Source organism: Camellia sinensis, chromosome 11 (genome assembly GCF_055761805.1).
Source record: "Camellia sinensis isolate YWXY chromosome 11, ASM5576180v1, whole genome shotgun sequence".
In the NCBI taxonomy this organism is placed as follows: Eukaryota; Viridiplantae; Streptophyta; class Magnoliopsida; order Ericales; family Theaceae; genus Camellia; species Camellia sinensis.
The window spans coordinates 122,138,063-122,158,579 of record NC_138971.1 but is presented as its reverse complement, the minus strand read 5'-3'; the positions used below and the strand labels follow the sequence as shown (position 1 = coordinate 122,158,579).

At 36.5% G+C, this 20,517-nt stretch overlaps 1 protein-coding gene across 2 annotated transcripts; it reads right to left on the bottom strand.

The window, feature by feature from the left end:
* Positions 1-17,002: 17,002 nt before the first annotated feature.
* LOC114293597 (putative clathrin assembly protein At4g32285) lies at positions 17,003-20,107 on the bottom strand. 2 transcript variants are annotated; one of them, XM_028237691.2, is made up of 2 exons: positions 19,494-20,107; positions 17,003-19,341 (listed from the first exon to the last, which is right to left on the bottom strand). In XM_028237691.2, exon 2 carries the CDS (start codon positions 19,327-19,329, stop codon positions 17,374-17,376), a length of 1,956 nt encoding a protein of 651 aa, XP_028093492.2. In that variant the 5' UTR covers positions 19,330-19,341; positions 19,494-20,107; the 3' UTR covers positions 17,003-17,373. The 2 variants fall into 2 exon arrangements, with proteins under 2 accessions (XP_028093492.2, XP_082750740.1); XM_082894614.1 differs by having other exon boundaries at positions 19,440-20,093.
* Positions 20,108-20,517: the final 410 nt, after the last annotated feature.

Sequence of the window (20,517 nt, the reverse complement as noted above, 5' to 3'; positions counted from 1 at the left end):
TTTGTAGTGCAACTCTGACACTCGCACCATGCACATGGTGAATTTGCACTATACACACAGTAAAATTGCATCACCATAAAAATATAAATAATTTTTCACTGTCTCACTGATTTATAATTTCCTCTAATTTATAAATCAAAGTGGGAATTTTTTTTTTTTTGGGACGGATTTGGAGTAGCCACTATTGTGCGAGCAATGGAGCTCACTTCAAGTCTTACTTTAATTATTCGAACCGTTCAATTTTTAAAGTACGTCTAGTACAATATACCTATAAAAAATTAAGTTGATCAGATTTCAATAATTATATGATTAGATCAAATTTTTATCTGTAAAAAAAATGGTGGGTGTGAGTATAATACTGTATAAAAATGTGATTTGATCAGAAAACTATTAATATTTAATTAATTTAGTTTTTTATAAAAAATTTCTAATTAATATAATTGAAAAAATAAACCATTTAAATAGTATTAAAATAGAAACTTAGATGTGCTCAACGATGACTGCTGTGAATGCACGCACAACAATCACCCTCCATCCACCAAGGAGGGAAAATGATTATACTTCATGGCCAGTGTAGATTACCCATCTGGAAAAATAAAACTTGATTGGTCAAATGTTTTTGTAATTTATTTTTTTATCTTAAAATAACGCATAATTAAAAAAAAAAGAGCATTATTATTTTTTAATATTCAAAATTTCTTTTTACACAAAAAAAAAAAGAAGAAGAAGGTATTTAACAAGTGAATATTTGCAAAAAAATTTATTACTTCATTTATAAAACATAAAACAAAACTGAAAACACAGTCAAATTTCACTACAACAAATAATAATTTTAAGGACTAAACATTTTTATCTCCAAAAATAAATTTTAGTACAAAAAATATTTGGGACCAAATCTTGATGCCGCAAGAATTATTGCTAAAAGGTCTTTCAAAGTAAAAAAAAAAAATAGCAAAAAATAAAAAATAAAAAATATCACTAATAAATGTACTTTTAAGGATAAAATAATTTGATCCCAAAAATATTTATTTTTAAGACAAGTTTTGGTTTCAAATGATCATAATTTATTTTGTCGCTAAAAAAACATTAATGACAATTTTGTTAACAAAAATATTTCGTCTCTAAAAAGTGATGTTGTTCTAAATTTTAATCTCTAAAATTTTAGAAAAAATTACAAAAAAAATAAAAATAAAATAATCCTATGATTTGACCATTATAACAAAATACATTTTGAATTTTGAATTTTATCAATTTAAACCTAATTTTTTATTTGTTTTCAATCTATACCAGCTGCTTATTTTTATTAAGTAAAACTAATGAAAAAATAATATTTTTAGCCACTAAACTCAACGAAAATGATATTTTATATACACTACATTGAGTTTAATGGTCAAAATATCATAATTCAGTAAGTTTTACTTAACAGAACTAGGTGTATGGTTTTAGATTAAAATACAAATCAAAAGATTATGATTGACATTAACAAAATTAAAAGTTCAAAGTTTATTTTATTATAAAGGCCAAATTTTGAGTTTTATTTATTTATTTATTTATTTATTTATTTTTAATTTTTCTAAAATTTTAATTTGTTATAGTGCTTATACTTTTTTTCTGTGATCTAACACATTATTTTAACACATTATTTATTGTCCCTATAAGGCAAGCACCAATTTTTTATCAGATATTTCATTAGATTTATATCAAATGAAGGGAGATATAAAACTTTCATCAAATCAAGTGAGTCTTTATTCTTTCATTAGATTCTCAACGATAATATTTTCACAAAATTGAAATATCTTCTATGTCCTCATTTATCATTTTTAACTTGAACTGTCATGGATTTAGTGAAATCTTCAATATGAGGTCTCATAGGTTTCATGAAATGTTAGGGTTTTTTGGGTTGAGAGAGGGAAAAACCCATTGAGAGAGAGAGAGAGAGAGTCACTGATTTTGCAAGTGTGAAAGGGTGCAAGTATATCATGTGTAGGGTGCAATTCCATTTTACGTAGGGGCAATTTCATAGTATGAAAGATGCAAGTTTATCTTGTGTAGGGTGTAATTTCATCTTGTGTACGGGGCAACTTCATATTGTGAATGGCACAGGTGTATCATGTGTAGGGTGCAACTCTATCTTGCGTAGGGTGCAATTACATCTCGTGAAAGCTTTTGGGATGAATTAGAAATTTTATAAAAAGATTTGATAATTTTTTTTTTTAATTTAAATCATATCAGATTAAAGTTTTTATCAAATTTTTATTCAAATTTAATCAATATTAGAGATGCTCTAATTGATTTCAACCTTGCAAACTATTTCAAGTGCCCGTATCACATGGAATTATGATAACGGCATTGTGCATTAACAACAATCAATTGTTGCATCAGCTTGTATATAAAACCAGTCTTGATTGATTTGAATTAGAGATAGCTTTCACATCTTTATATGTAGAGACTTTGAAGGTGGCAACTTTCCGTTAGTGATTTGGTCATCCCTTGATGTTGATATCATTTTTATCATACTTAAGCCACTATTGGATCACTCCATTGTAGCTGACCCCTTTTTTTATTTTTTATTTTTAATAATCAATTGAGTTTTGACATCTAACCCCAAACTAACTCTATATTACCATGGGTTGCTGACCATTATGAAAGAGAACTTTAGTTAAAATAGTGTAGTTGGTTAAAAATCATATTTTACAGTTAACAGTCGTTCTAACAACTCATCAAAATTTCAAAACACATAAATCTTAAAGAGTAGATTAGCACTTGTGTGAAGTTGATCATAACATCATATTGACTTTGCCTACACACCATCGTCACACTATTTACACGTCATTTCCTTGTATGATAATTTATTTTGTTATCTTAACACACACACACATATATATATATATATATATATATATATGTTAAATGTGATGAGATTTACAAATTTGCAAGATGGAGAATAATTTATTGGGAAGTACAAAACTATCTTCTTGAAAAACTACCACTCCACCATCACTGCCTCCTTCATTACACCACCACCACTGCCACAACAACCCCCTCCTCTACCACCACAAAGTAAAAAGATTGGTTAGGTTGATTTGTCCAACTTGTATCCTGTTATGAGAGTAATTCTGACATATTGAATTGAATGAATAATATAATAGTAGAAGCCTGTATATATAGGTTGATAAGAAACCTAGATAGGTACATAAGAAGATAGAGATACAATGAGATTGAGATAAGTATAGATAGAGATATATCTACAATACAAATAGAGATAAGTATAATAATATACAGCTAACACCCTCCCTCAAACTCAAGGTGGTAAGGCAGATATCAACTTGAGCTTGGAGAGGAGATCAGAGAAGCGGCCTAGAAGATAAGCTTTAGTGAAGAGGTCGGCAGTCTGATCAACAGAGGTAACAAAGAGAAGACGAACAAGGCCACTAGTAATATGCTGGCGTATGAAATGGCAATCAATCTCAATATGCTTGGTGCGATCATGGAAGACATCATTATGTGCAATCTGAATAACACTCTGATTGTCACAATAAAGATTGGTGGCAGCAGAATGAGAAACTCTCATGTCAGAAAAAAGCAAACGAAGCCACACAAGCTCTTGAGTAATGTCATCAAGAGCACGATATTCATGTCATCAAGAGCACGATATTCAGCCTTGGTACTAGAACGAGCAACAAGAGTTTGCTTCTTGCTATGCCAGGAAATGAGAGAGTTGCCCAAGAAAAAACAGAACCCAGTAGTGGAACGATGGTCAGAAGGATCCCCGGCCCAATCGGCATAAAAAAATGCATGCAGTTGTAGAGAAGAGTGGGAGGAGTAGTGAAGACCATGAAACAGAGTTCCTTTGAGATAGCGCAAAATGAGAACCAAAACATCATAATGTGGAGAACGAGGAGCAGCCATGAATTGACTGACAATGTAAATAGCATAAGTAATATCTGGACGAGTAACCGTGAGATAGACAAGACTGCCAACTAGTTGACGATATAAAACGGCATCAGTCAGTAGGGAACCGTTAAGGGGGGTAAGACGAGTCTGAGAATCAACCGGAGTAGTGGCAGTCTTGCAATCGGTAAGACCAGCCCGAGCCAAGAGATCAGAAGTATACTTGGCCTGGGTAAGAAAATAACTAGAGGAATCTTAGGAAATTTACAAGCCAAGGAAGTAACTAAGCAAACCCAAATCTTTCATCTCAAATTGGCGATTGAGAGACTATTTAAGACTAGAAAGACCCATTGTGTCATCTTCAGTGATAATCATATCATCCACATATAGTAGAAGGAGAATAGTACCACGCTTCATTTTACGTATAAACAAGGCAGAATCATGGGCATTGGAGGAAAAACTAAAGTCACGAATGGTGGAGCTGAACTTGGCAAACCAGGCACGCGGAGCTTGTTTCAAACCATACAAAGCACGACGAAGTTTGCAAACTTTGTTTGATGGAACAGAAGAACCAGAAGGAGATTGCATATAAACTTCCTCAATGAGGTCACCATTGAGAAATGCATTCTTGACATCTATCTGAAAATGACTCCAGTGGCGAGCAGCAACAACTGCAAGTAAGCTGCAAACTGAAGTAAGACGAGCAACAGGAGCAAATATTTCCTCATAGTCAATCCCATATTCTTGAGTAAATCCCCGGGCTACAAGGCGAGCTTTGTAACACTCAATGGAACCATCAAAATGAGTTTGAGCTTGTAAACCCATTTGCAACTAATAGTACTCTTTCTATGAGGAAGATCAACCACATCCTAGGTATGAGTTTTATTGAAAGCTTGCAGTTCATTAGTCATAGCTTGTTGCCAAAGAGGGTTAGAACAAGCTTCCCGATAGGAAGTAGGTTCATGGGAGGAAAAGGCAGTGGAACCAACAATATAATCACGGAGAAGAACAGAAGGTTGCCTTACCCGTGTAGAGTGACGCTCTGGTGGATGAGGAGCCTCAATGGGAGGTGGAGATGGAGAAACCTCCACAAGTGCTGGAGAAGGTGTAGAACCGTTAGCAGACACAGGATTCTCAGGATGGACGATAGGCGTAGGCGACTGTGGAAGCATGGAGCTAGAATCTATATCAAATTCATTAGAAAACAAGTCTATGGAAATATCAGTAAAGGCTGGTGAGTGAGTGGACTGTGGTAGTTGAAACTTGGAAAGATTGGAGAACATTTTGTGTTCCCAGAAGACCACATGATGGGAAATACGAAGGCGCTTGGAGATAGGATCCCAACAACGATACCTTTTATGTTCTATACCATATCCCAGAAAACAACAAAGATGAGAACGAGGTTCTAGTTTACTGTGTTCATGAGGTTGGAGTAGAACAAAACAAGCATAACGAAAAACTTTAAGAGTGGTATAGTCAGGAGGAGAACCATACAAGCGCTCATAAGGAGAAGTGTTAGCAATAACAGGTGTAGGGACACGATTTATGGTGTGAATGGCAGTGAGGGAAGCTTTCCCCAAAATTTTTTAGGACAAGAAGAGGAGATGAGAAGAGCCCGGGTAGTGTTGAGAATATAACGGTGCTTCTGTTCGGCTCAGCCATTTTGTTAGGATGTGCTTGCACAAGATCGATGAGATAGTGTACCATGAGCTCGAAGAAAAGAAAGAAAATCAGAATCCAAGTACTCCTTAGCATTATCAGAACGAAAAATCTTAATAGTACGAGAAAACTGAGTGCGGACCATAGCAGAGAAATCATAATAAATCTGTTTAAGTTCGGAGCGATTTTTGAGAAGAAAAAGCCAAGTATATCGAGAAAAATCATCAACAAAAATCACAAAGTATCTTGACCCCCCCATGGTTGGTGTGGGGCAAGGTCCCCAAATATCAGAATGTACAAGATCAAAAGGAGCAGTAGAAATAGAAGTACTTTGATTAAAAGGTAAAGCAAGTTGTTTAGCAATTTGACAAGATAAACAATCGATATCTTCAAGACGGACACGGCCTAACTGACCACTAGAAACCAAATGTTTCAAACGACTAAAAGAGACATGTCCTAAGCGACAATGCCAAAGATGAAAAGAAGACATAGTAGATGTAGCAGCAGAGGAAGCAATGGAAGCAACAGTAGATGCTTTGTATGGAATACGAAGATGTAGAAGCTCGAACAAACGTCCATGCTTACGGCCTATCCCAAGGATTTCTCTCGTCTGTGGGTCGTGCACCAAACAACCATTAGCAGAAAATGTAACGGTTAGGCCAACTTTACATAACTGACCAACATAGATAAGGTTCAATTGAAAAGCAGAAATATGATAAGTATCAGAAAGAGACACAACGGAAGTAGAGATTAGGCCTATGTGACTAACAGACATATGAGAACCATCAACAGTGTGTATAAGGGGAATAGAAGATGATGATGAGAAAGAAGAAAACATAGTGGAGTCAGAACTCATATGATTACAGCATGCGGAATCAAAATACCTGAGGTCACTGAAAGAGCAGTATAGGGGGGAGTACCAGATTTGGCGAGCACCTAGTTGATGATGGACTCAACCTCATCCATAGAGAATGAAGGAGTAGTGGAATCAATGGAGTGATGAGTAGATGAACCCTCAGAGGCAACAACAGTAGAGCGAGAACCTTGGCCAGAATTGAACTGATACTGAGAACAAGAAGACCTGGTCTTAAATGAAGCAGTAGAAGGAGCTCGAGGACAACTACTTTGGAGATGACCTGGAGCAGTCTTGTGACACGTCAAGCATTCGCGAACCTGGCACTGAATAAGAGAATGATTGGTTGGCAAGCCGCGGTTGTGACAATAACTGCATAGACTAGATGGCTGAGGAGATGAAGAACTCTGAGATGATGGTCTCGCAAGAACAGAATCCATGGTTGGAGATTTGAGAATCCCAAAATGAGTCTCCTCTGATAGTAACTCAGTAATGGCTTGCTCTAAAGTGGGCAAGGGCAAACGATGGAGCAAAGAAGCACGCATGGGCTCAAAAGTGCTATGAAGAGCCATAAGAAACTGCAATAGCCACTGATGATTCTGATAGGTAATAAATAATTGTGCATTATCAGAATGAGCCCATGGAGGTTCAGAAAGAGCGAGCTGGTCCCAAATAGATGACATCTGGGATAAGAAGTCATTGAGATTGACCAGGTGCCTGGCGCATGTGATGAAGAGTCTGCAACAGTTGATACTGATGAGCATGTCTAGTGGTCTGATAACGTTCCTTCAAGAAATCCCAAATTGCTTTGGCAGGAGAGACAAGGGAATCATCTTCCTGAAAGCGTCCAAACTAAAGATGGATGGAAGGAACTGAGGTAGCCCGGAACCATGTGATAATCTGATAATTCTTACTTTTCTATTCGTCAAGATGGTCATCGAATGCAGAGTCAGGCTCATCCTCGTTCTGGTTGGGTTTGAGAAGAGCATCAGTAATGATTTGCCAAAGGCGTTTGCCTTTGATGAAGCTAGAGAGAGCTTGGGCCCAACTAACATAATTAGACCCATCAAGGATAACAGAAATAGATTGGATGTTCTCAGTGCGATCCATAATTTCAAAAACGGAGGTCACTAATAGAATCAGAAGGCTGGAAAACTTTAGGAACAGGTAGGGCTGATGTCAGCAGAGAGACAGTGGCGGAGTAGGGCTGACGTCAGCGACTGAAGATGAAGAGAAACGGTTGAGGAAGCCAGATGGAAGCCGAGGCAGGGGGCATAAGGCTAGTAGAAGCTGGGCAAAAGTCGATGAGGATTCGGCTGATGCGGAAGCCGATGGCGGCTGATCCAGAAGCCGATGGCCAAGTCGAGGTCGGATCACCTGAGGCGGAAGCTGAGGGACCGAAGCCGAAGGATGCTGACTCTGGCTGAGATGTGTGCGGAAGCGTACTGCGAGTGAAAGCGACGTCAATCAATGCGCTTCGCTTTGGGAGGTGCGTGAGGGCATGTGGAAAGGCTTATGGTGGTGATTCTGGCGTCGTTGTTTTCATCTTGAAGAGGTGAAGAGGCTGGTTTAGTCCAAATGTGAGAAGAGGCTGGTTTAGTCCAAATATGAAAACAGTGATGGACGAGAAACGCAGAACCCAATAAAAACCAACGTGAGACAGAATCAAAGCTGCCAGAGTTATAAAAAAAAAATGTGATAAAGAAGAAGAAGAGACTAGGAGAGAACCCTATGCCCTGATACCATGTTATGAGAGTAATTTTGATATATTGAATTGAATGAATAATACAATAGCAAAAGCCTATATATATAGGCTGATAAGAAACCTAGATAGGTACATAAGAAGATAGAGATACAATGAGATTGAGATAAGTATAGATAGAGATATATCTACAATACAAATAAAGATAAGTATAATAATATACAGCTAACACAATTCAACTCAATTCACTTAAACCCGTTTATTGAATAGACAAGTTTGAATTAATTATTTTAATGTATAATATGTTTTTATTCATCTAAACCCGTCCAATTACCACATCTAGTTTTGAGGCCAAATAAAAACCATCTTAGTCAAGATCAAAGGATTGGCCTTATCAGACTTTACGTCTAGACTTGATGAGTCTATTCGCTATAAATGCAACTTTCTTTTTTTCTATTTTCTCCTATCAATTGAAAAACACACACACACACAACTTAAACAATGCCATAGTGACAACATTTAAATCAGGGCAAGAATTATATGTTGATGGAGGACATGCAAAAAAGTAAAAAGATTAATATGACAATTTGTAATATCTTTTTGACTTTTAGGCTAAAATATCCTAATCCCAAACGGGGCCAAATGAGTGTTTTCCAAATAGTTTTGAGTTAGAAATTGAGGACAAAAGAAAACTTCTTTTTCATTTTTGAATCTTGATGGAAACCAACTGATTGGATCATTGCCTGATCTTCCAAAATTTTCATCCTTGAAGCTGTTGTTTTGACTTTTGATGTAAACCAACTAATTGGGTCATTGCCTGATCTTTTAAAATTTTCTTCCTTTACATCTTAAGTTTCTTAAATCTTTGATTGGAAGAACCTTTGCGAAGAGGGGATTTTTTTTTTTTTTTTTAAAGGGTTCAAATCACATCTCTTTACCTAAGATCCAAACACAATCTCAAGGTATCCAATCGCTTTGCAGGTGTGTTTGGATAGATATTTGAAAAGATAAAAAAGAACTGTAAGTGAAATATAAATTAAAATTTTTATTTTCCATTTTCTTTTCCTCATTGAAATTTGCTTTATTTATAGCAATATAATTGAGATTTCAACCAATTTTATGGTTCCAATTTCTTATCACAATACTGCTTTAAAACCTCTGTTGAGGATTAACATTTTGGGTTTTTTACTAGCTGGTTCCAATTGAATCTATTGCCCATTAGGTCATAAGTTTCTATCTCATGCACTAGAAAGTCCTATTATATTTTTTTTTATCCCAATTCTACCCCTGCTGTTATACTGCCAGAGCCATTGATGAATTAGTAGTGTTGGTGAACATGAGAACTGCCAGAGCCATTGATGAATTCATTGGTGTTGGTGAACATAAGAACTGCCTCTGTGGCCCTTGGATTTAATAGAGATGGTGTTAAATCTGAGAGAGATCAAGAAAATAGATATGAATGAAGATGAGGTGTGTCAACATTGACGAGTTCCAGAGCCATTAATGAATTCGTTGGTTTTAATGATCACGAGAACTGTTTTTGTGGCCCTTAGATTTGAGAGAGATGATGTTAGATCTGAGAGAGATCAAGAAAATCGACATGAATGAAGATGAGTGTATCAACATTGATGAGTTCGTAGCTCTGTATTGTTTAAACTAGTGATAAACCAATGATAAATTTGCTTAAACTAATGATAAATTTGTTTAAACTAGTGATAAATTTATCACTGATGAATTTGTTAAAAAATTTACAAATAGCAAACTTGATTTGAGAGAGAGGGGGGCATCACAACAAATTTATCACTAAATTAAGTAACAAATTTATCAAATCAGTTACACATCTATAGAAGATCAACAACACCTTTCAATGCAATGATTGGACACTTTCCATCCCAAACCGGTGATGGAGGAAGATGGTGGCAACGACGATGTCAAAGATAGTAGATTGGTGATAGAGGAAGATAGTGGCAATGACGATATCGAAGATTGTAGATTGATGATGGAGGATTACGGTGTTGAAGCTAGCAAATGAATGATGAGGGAGGAGCAACGGTGATATGGTTGGTGATGGAGGAGGAGGAGGAAATGGTGTGCCAGTGACAGAAATAGGAGAGAGAGAGAGAGAGAGAGAGAGAGAGAGAGAGAGAGAGAGAGATGTTTGGGTTTAGGGTAAAATCACTCAACTAAATGTAAGGGATAAAAATAAAAGATGGGCTAAATTATTTTGGGTCAAGACTTCTTAAGAATTAAGTCCAGTCTAAAAGACCGACTCGTAACCCCCCCTAACATTTTCTTTTCTGTGAATAGAAAGTCTTTGGTCGGTTTGCAAAAAAGTGTTGAATTGTGGGCTAGTTTGGGCTTGGTAAATCTAATTCCAACACATCGGAATGGGAACCAGAGGGGATTCTATTTCTACTTAAAAAATCATTAAGTATATTCAATTTCTTAGTATTTTTTATTAAATTATTTAGTATTATAATTTACTCTCAATACATCCTATAATTTTTCCTAAATTATTCTGCAAGGTACACCCAAATAATAAATAAATCAAAAATTCCAAATTACATCACTTTCAAAAACCTTTAAACATACTGTTTTTCATTACAGTTATTCCTTTTGTTCACATATAGGAACAACAACACCGATGAAACAGAACGACGGCAAACTTGAACCCTGTCGCTAGTGCAAATATTGACAATTATGAAAGAGACAATAAAATCCAATGAAAGAGAAAAAAAAAATGTGATAACCGCCATTGTTGCAAATATTGACAATTATGAAAGGGAAAATAAAATCCAATGAAAGAGAAGAAAAATTGAAAAAATGTGATAACCGACATTGTTGAGTTGTGGCAAGCTTTATGAGTGTTCTTATGTGAGGCATTGAGGAAAGAGTTGTGGTCTTGTGGGCTACAATGTTGTGTTTTCATTGGAAGGGCATTTCAAGTGCAAAGTTACCTTCCATGGTTATCTTTGTTTTTTTTTACCTTGACATTTGACCTGTTATTGATGATGTTGATGATAATAGTGAATTTTGGTGTGGTAGATTAGAGTTTTGGAGAAAAAAAATGGAGGAAAATAATTGATACTTGAGGAAGAAGACGAAGAGAGTTGAATATGAAAAATATGTATAAGTGATTTGAGAATACTACAAGACAAAAAAAAATATTTTAAAATTTAATGTATATTGTTTTTATTAAAAAATTTACATTACAGTGTAATATAAACTAAAATTTCAAAAATTTAATAGAATATACTCAATTATTATTTAGATTTAAACACACATCTTATCAGTAATGAAATTCTAGTGAAAAATGTCTCAATATTGAAAGTGTAAAATATTGATGGGTATGCTGTAGCTTTTAAAAACAACAATAATGTTACGTGATTTGAATTTTTATGACTCGAATAGATTAAATGTCTTAAAACGATATCGTTTTGATATATTCAAATTATTCGAGTCCCATAAACTCATGGGACAAAATATTTTTTTTTTCGTAAAAACAAAAAAGACGATCATATTAAGCGATGGAAAAGCAGTCGTACCAAGATGTCAGACTTAAGAGATTTATCCACTGTGGTCGAAAATAGCTTAGCGTAGAGCATAGCATGTCCCTTTACGTGTTTTCAAATTGTTTCCACATGTTATGGATTTGTTTGGTAATTATTTCAATAGCAGTGCTACGTCGCTCGAATTTATGCCCCCGAATCTCCCGAACTAAAAACGATGTCGTTTCGTCGTTTTTGGATTTTTTTTTTTTTTTTTTTTTTCCCTTCAATCAGAGATGAAGCAGACGAAGAAAGAAGAAGGGAAGAAGAAGCAGAGGCAGATGACGGCGGGGGCGGAGGCAGAAGGCGGACGAGCTGCGACAATCGGCGATTTGCGACGATCGGACGATCGGCCGGAATGCAGGGGCCTCTGTGTGTGTGTCTCCATTCCCTCTTCTCTCCCTCTCTTTCCCTCTCTCCTCTCCGCTCTCCCCCTCTCTCTCTGCCTGTCCCTCTCCCTCTTCCCCCTGCGTTTTGAGCTCGAAAATGGTCGAAAATGGAAGAAAAAAAAAAAGAAAGCCTAATGCCCAAAACGACGTTGTTTTGGGCATTAGGGGGGGCAAAGTTTCGAGCTCTCAAACATTATTCTTATTTCAAATTGTTTCCAAATGTTAAGGATTTGTTTGGTAATTATTTTGTTTTCAATTTATATTTATAAAATTTTTAAAAATTATCATAAAAATTTATTTGATAATTTTTTTTAATTTATAAATGGTTGTTTCAGTTTATAAATTTTAAAAAAAGAAACGTAAACTCAAAAAATGTTTCTTAATCAGAAATTTAAAATTTTAACTAATAATTTTTTTTTTCAATTATAATGTATATAATCCCATTGTCATAAGTAATAAAAAATAAATATAAATATTTTAGATCTAAACAAACATATTTTTGAATTTATGTTTTTAAAATTTTTCAAACATTTTATCTAAACTTAAACGTGTTTGTAATTTATGTTTTTCTAAAAATAAACAAAAATAAACTTATAAAATTTTTATAAATATAAATAAAAAACGTAAATGTCACCACACGCTGCCTAAACTAAGGATGTAATTTTCTCCCGTCACACCAGTTGCTGGATTTTTGTCTCGGGCAGCAGTGTCATCCCTTCATCTTATGTGTCCTCGTCTTTGGATAAAGAACCATGTGCTAGAGGTACTAGAGAATCAAAACCAGTGGAAAGGAAAGGACAGTAGGATTTGAAAGAAACATACAAGAAAACCCAAAAGGGTTGCATAGTAGTCGTTGGGCCTGACTGCTTGTTAAGCCCAATCCATGATTCATAGCCTGTAGGAATGGACTAGACATTTTTTTAGGCCCGTTTGTGGGAAGGCTTTGAAAGAATGCTAAAATTCTGGCCCAGCCCATTTAAAATTTCTATATACATACATCTATATCCAACATATATAATATATGAGTGCGTGCAACATGATGGTTAATTAATGTGGCCACTCGATAACCAAATTCATATATATAGCATATTTATATAGAAATGATACAAAGTCCCACAATCAGCACAATCAGCCCACTCTCACGATCCCTACACACACGTGCCAGAGAAATAGGAAAAAAACCAAAACAAAAAAAACATAAACACATAACTAATCACAATCATTTGAGGTCATAAAAGTCTTCCAAAACAAGGTCCCAAATATTTTCCATATTTATAAACGTACATTTTAAATAGATTCATATTTATAAGAAAACATCCAAATCGTTAAATTAGCAACATTAGTGACTCATTCTGGCTTATAAATTTAATTTAAACTCTCATCCTAGAAGTGACAAGAAAAAGAAAAAAAAAATCTAAGTGCATATGTATACACTTTCCCTAACTTGCACTGCACCACTATCCCCTTTCATTTTTCCTCAGCTACCACTGTGTCCTCTCTCTTCTTCTATCCTCCACTATCACCACCACCATCGATCGCCAACCACAAACCACCACCTGTCTCTCCTCCAACTACCACCACTATCAAACATAGCATCACTGCCACAAAGCCATCACATGCAAGTTCCAAACGCTGCTGCCCCCTCCAAAAGCAACACTACAAACCCTCTCCCAACACCAAAACCAAAACCAAAACCAAAACCAAAACCACCATCATAGCGACAAAGCCACAATTGCCGTCACAAATCCACCACCACCAACATCAAACCCGCCATCACCACCATCAAATCCACCATCCCAGCCATCGGTAGAGGTTTTGGAGGTTGGAAGTTGGAGATATCAACGGGATGAAGAGATAGGGAGAGAAAAAAAATGGAATAACTTGTCTAATGTGCCACATTTTTATTGGTTTCCCATAAACACTTTATGAGAGAACATTAAATAGGTTATTCTCCTCAAATATAGTTTATGAATAGAGATTATTTAGGAAACAATCCTCTGCCCAAAAATCGGTGATTTTTGTCGTTGGATTTGAGGTGAAGGTTTTTAAAAATTAATTTCAAATCAAAGTGCACAAAATAACACCCTGTTATTTTTCAATTTAAAACAGACGATAATCTTATAAAATTTTAAGAAATTAATTGAATTACATGTTAAAAGAGAGTTGAACCCCCTATATCTAACCTTTATTTTGAAGGCCACGGTTCCACTGTTCAAAGTAGTCTAAACAGAGGTAAATTCAGTTTACCAAATAGTCGCATGTCCACTCAATAATAAAATGACACATAACCATCGTATCTAAAAATTAGAAAACCAACAATGATTCATCCCACTAAAAACATCACCACTAATAGCACTAACGCATTAAAAAAGTAAAAAAAAAAAAAAAAAAAACACAACTCCAAGACCAAAACATCACATCATTAATGGCGGGACCCACTGCCACCTAATTAGTGGGAGCACTAATTAGTGCTCCCAAGCATTTTTCATTAGAAAACTATCATGTATTCTCTTACTATTAAAAGGACACACGACGTGTACTGTAGTGTTCTACCTACTAGATAGTTTCTCCAAGTTTGGCTACTTGTGCAAACTGGCAATGAAAGTGAAAGACTATGCATACAAACATTCATACATACATACATACATATATATATATATATATATATAGAAGGTCCACCCGATAAAAAAAGTACATACAGATGCCCTAGAAAACTAGAAACTTCGGTGAGTAGTCATAGCACAACGACAAAAGAGAAAGCACAAGGCAATAGAAGAAAAACCTAACATGAATATATAATGAATAATTCTCTGTTTTTTTGCCTTTAAACCACAAAAATAAACAAAGGTGGTTTAGCTTTAGCTGTATTGGGCAATAAACGCATGTTTTGCGAATCTGTGAACAAAGTTCCAAGGTCGGTTTTGTTAGATGTAATCCCTACCAAAACAGGACGATGATGGGCAACAACTCTTTTGACAAAGACTTACCCGCCATTGAATATATTTTTCACTCTGCAAAATATAAGTTGCCTACTAGCTTTCATGTATATATATTTATGTCATACTTATCATCTCTAACAATATTCTCTATTCTTTTTCTAAATTTTAAGTAAATATTTGAATTTTTATTTTTGAAGAACCATTTCTGAATGGTGAGTTGCTCAGTCCAAATCCTAAGAGATGCTGCAGGATCTCTTTGATACTCTAGTTTTGGAACACCTGGTTTTGACCTTTAGCTTCACAACTTGAACGGGCGTCGTTTTCAGTCTAGGTTTAAGAAAATAATTTCATATTAGTAGTAAACTCCATAAACATTAAGCTAGGCCACAAACTTTTCCATTAATCTATAAATAATTTATGGAAGTACCACTGACCTGTAATTTCCCCCTTTTTTTCTCTCTCCATCTGTCCACCAAAATTTCTCAGTCCACCTCTTTGTATTTTTGTAAAATTCTAATATCCTTTCATTTGAATTGCATCCACCCAAATGGAGCCTTGAATCAAACTTATGCCAATAGTCATTGTCTAGCTAAAAACTTAGTTCGGATTTATGAGATTTGAAAGAAAAAAAATTTGACACTACTCATTCACTCTAAAAAAACTCGTATTTAGATATCAGTTTCAAGATTTATTACTTTGTAAACTTAATCGCAATGGATTTAAAATAACAATGAATAGTTATTAGAAATCCAGATCCTAGCACTAGAAAGATGTTAATAAACACAATCTTTTCTACCTCTATTTTATTCTTCCTTTCTAGTTAGTCAATCCACCTTGGTAAGCAACCTCTCATATGATGAAATTCTAATAGCTCACCCTAAATGTGTTCTGGTTAGGTGAGATTCTAAATTGGCTACAGGGAGATTCTGTTTTAGAAGGTTGACAATGTCAATCCATCTAAGTTACAACGCGTTAGAACACAAACAGTGATGAAACTTTATAGAATTGAGAAAGTTAATACCATATAGAATTCACAACTAAGGGGGTCATTTTCAGTGGCCCTCTATTTAGATCCTGTAGTCAGTATTGGATTATTCTTATTGTTTTTATCAATGCTTTTAGTTATTGCCGATAAAGCTGAATATATATATATATATATATATATTTCCATTGTGCCACTAAACCGATTCCTAAAAACAGATTCCTAATTGACCTAAGTTTTGTCCCAATTACTCGAAGGCGGCTACATGAATCTACTTCCTCCATGCCAAGTCCTCCGGCAGACTTCTATATATTATGCCAAAATTAGCATAAACACGAAGTTCTCCCAGCTAAATGATATACCATGAGTACTCGTAGGCAGTAGGTGTCAGAATTGACTAATTCAAAACGAATGTTGTGTAAACTATATGACTCTGAATCATCTCTCAATATCCACAATCATGGTTTTTAGAATCTTGCGATTCATGATTCAATTCACACCAATTGATACAGGTTTCAACAAAAAGATTACTGTTAAATCTTAAATTGAGAGAATCATATAAGTCAATTGTGATTCACTATGATTCATTGTTGTTCACTACAATTCAATACTGTTTGCATAGTGCATGAAATGAAATCGTTTTCACTAAACAAAAACAGAGATTAATTAATTTTATTAATATAGTACATAATTTTATATGTATATATACAATTTCATATATAAATTTATGTATTATGTTAATAAAGTGATTCACAATCTGATACGATTCACTATTCATTAGTTTAGTAAATCCATTCACAATTCAAATTTGCAAATTGACAACAATGCCCAAGACTACAATTTTGGAACGCAGCCTCATTGTTTTAGTTAAATATCTTTACTTACCGAATTTGAAGCAGTGATAAATGTAGTGTCCGTAGAATTGTTGTTTCTAAAGACAAAGAAAAGGCCAAAAGATCGACATTTATACAGCAAATAAGACCTAGTAAACTCATGAACGCATTCCAAACAATGGATAGGAACAACCACAGCTCAGAAATAAATAAAAACTACTTCACTACAATAAATTTGGTAGCCACAAGTTCTTGAAACAAGCATCACATAAAAATCATAAAGATGCTGATCAAAAAAAAAAGAAAAAAACATAATGATATTCCCAATATTACAAAACATAGAGACATCATAATTGGATTACAAAGCACCCAACATTCAAATTCCCCATGAGCAATAATAATCTCTTCAGCTCATTTCCCCTTGCCCTTTACCTCTCAATTCCCCCATTGTTGTGCACAAATAGCAGGAATAAGGTCACATTCGAATACAGTAATGGGCAAGGAATAATAAACACAAGAAAGAGAACATTATACAAAGAAACAAACAAGTCATGTATACAACACATAATTCGAAAAATCAGTAAGGAGTAGTGTGGTAATACCCAGGCGGTGGTAGCCCCACCCCGTTTACTGGCGGCATTCCATAAGGCATCATCATTGGTTGAACACCCGGTGCATAGTATCCGCCGCCACTGATCTTGGCCAAACTAGTTTGGCCTTGCATTCCCTGACTAGCATATTGTTGCCATACAATTTGCTCCTGCACAAGCAATTGCTGTTTCTTCTCCATGTCTGCCATTTGGACATACGGAGGCGGTGGAATGAACGACGACGCAGCAAATGGGTCCTGCCCAACCGTCTGAACGGTTCCATCCGGGGCCGGAAGAGCCAAAACAGGCGTTGCGCTCTTCCCTGGCCCCGGCAATGCCACGCTGCTGGCACTGCCACCGATTAATTGGGCATTGCTAACATGTTGCCTAACCATTCCTTGATCATACATGCCATTCAATAACAACGGGTCAAGCCCACCACCCATCATTGCCTTTTGGTTCGATAGATGACTTGCTGATTCAACTAGGGCCAATTCCCAATCAGCCTTGCCAGTTTCAGCTGCCGGAGTCTGCCAAGCAGAGGTTACTTCCGGTTCCCCATTCGATGGAAAAGCTTCCCAAGACCCATTTCCATTTTTCGCCACAGGACCCGCAAACAATGCCAAGGCAAATCTATTCCCCTGATCATCAGCAGACAAAGCCTCATCCCTCAAATCCACCAAATCCCCAGCCTCTTGCTGTTTCTGAGGCTTAGGAAGCTCTGGTTCAGGTGGTGGCGGAGGTGTGTAATTTTCTGGCGCTGGCAATGCCTTTATTTCATTCATGTCTTGCACGGGCTCCTCTTGAGCCACCACCGGTTGCTCTACTTTCCTCTCTGGGCTCTTCAACGCTTTCGCTCTATCCCTCACAAACTCCTCCAAAGTCTCCAATAACTTGCCCGTAATCCTCTGCACTTCCGGGTACTCTGATGACCTTGCCAAGCCAATGTCAGTACACCAATTATAAAACCCTACAAGCTCATCAATTTGCTTCGCAGCACTCACATACGCATCGAAAGCCTTAACACAATCCGAATACTCCATGTCGAAAAACCGATCAAGTAACACAGCTAAAACCTCACAAATATCAGCATAGAGCTTAAAACTCTCTCTAAGAATAGGGTACAGAGCAACCAACACCATCCTCCCATTTTTGGCCATACCGGTGGGTCTACACGCCAATAACCTATCCAAAAGCCTCTGCAAATGTCCCATTTTCCCGAAAATCCTTTCGGGGCTCATGTCCCTCAATGGGGTCACATCTTTCTTCTCCTCCCCCGAAGTCTCCCTCACATCCCCAAACGATCTCGACCGTCTCATCCCATAATTTCCATAACCCGGTTCGTCTCTAAACTCATTGTAATCATACTCGTAAGCCCGATTCGGCGGCGATCGCCACCGCTCCTCCCTCGATCCATACCTCTCAATCTCAGAACCACCAGAACCAGAACCAGAAGCACCACCACTTTGCTTCCTCTCATACAAAATCAACTCCAATTTCTGGTCCAAATACAGAGCATAACTCCTCACAAAAGCCGAATGGTCCCACGAATTCGAGTGCGCTTCGTCTCGAAAATCCGACATGTTCAACAACCGAGTCCCTCTACGAGTCGCGTACGTGATCTCTTGCTGAAACACAGGCTCGCCATCGGAGAGAAGGCGATGAACCACGATCAAACTCTTCAAAGCAACGATCCAATCTCGAGTTTTCCCCAATCGCTTCGATACTGATGCTACGCAAGCACTCACGTAGCCTCTCGAGTACGAAGTCAATTGCAAGATCTCTCGAATGTACTTCTCGTCCGCTGGTTCGTCGTCGTGACTCGTCGCTTTCACGATCGCCACTTCCAGATCCGGAGCCAAGTTGCCTGCTACTTTCGCGATTCCGATGCTTGTTTGATCCTTCACAGCTCCGATCGCTTTGCGGATCGTGCTCGGAGCCATTGTTGCCGATCACTGAAAAATCCCAAACACACAAAAATTCAATCAGATCTTCGAAATTTTATAGTTATTTTTTTTTAAAAAAATTGTTTTTTTTTTTTTTTTTTGTGTACCGTTGAGTTTGGAGAAAGTTCTTCTAGATCTGCGGCGAAGAGAGAGGGTCTGACCTTTCGGAGGGTCTGTGATTTTGTGGTGTTGACTTTTGGAGAAGAAAATGGAGACTCTGAAATTGGATCTGAGCTGAGTTGATCTGCAATGGAGGTCTTAATCCTTCTCTCCTACTTTTTCTCTGTCTAGATTTTCTTCCAGTGATTTGAGAGAGATGAAGATGGACGAATAAGAGGTGGATTGAAAGGATGGGTTGAGGTCCGGAGGGAATCTGGGCCGTTGATCTGAGATCTAGATTTTGTGTTTTCTGGGTGGACTCGTGTAGACTTCGAGCTGAGGACATGTGAGGATTTTAGCGGGTATGTGAGGCTGTTATTTTAGAATAATGCTTGGCCCCTTTTGGGTCACCCCTCACCCCTTTATCACGTGGCGGGTGGTGATTGGAGGAGCAGGAAAAAAAAGAAAAAGAACAAGAAAAGGTAACCAATGAGAGAGAGAGAGGGGGTCAAAGGGGTATGGAGAAAAGGAGATGAATCATTGTTGGTTATTTTATTACCATGCGAACGTGTACGGTCTTTGCAGAGTTTTGACCATTTTTTTTTCTTTTATTGTCAATAATTTTGGAGATTTTCTATTTTCTAAGGAAATTAAGATCATCCCCATTGAAATTGTTACACTTCACCGGAGTATGTTGTTGGTACTGGTGTAAATTGGGTTCGGCCTGCCTTCGGATCTGTAGACTCGCGCCAAAAATCGAATTGGGCTGGGCCAACTTAGGCTTCATTTGGAGATAATAAATTTTAGTTAAAAAATTAAAAAATTATTATACGTTGTCATATTATTCTCTTTATTTTTTTACACATCTTTTTATAAAAAATTAAAAAATTATTAAAATAGCATATCTTCAAACGAGGCCTTAGTCACACAAAATCTCGGCTCAAACTTAAGCCTAGGCCTGGGTTTGGCCCAAGCTGGACTCAACATTTATTTTATTTTATAGGGCTGCGTGGAGAAAAATGATTCATGTAGTCGACCCCATTTGATGGAACTTAAGACTTGGTTTGGTTTGTTTATTTTCTTCAC

What these genes read in the sequence shown, in the direction of transcription:
- LOC114293597 (XM_028237691.2), bottom strand. Translation starts at nt 19,329, where the DNA reads ATGGCTCCGAGCACGATCCGCAAAGCGATCGGAGCTGTGAAGGATCAA.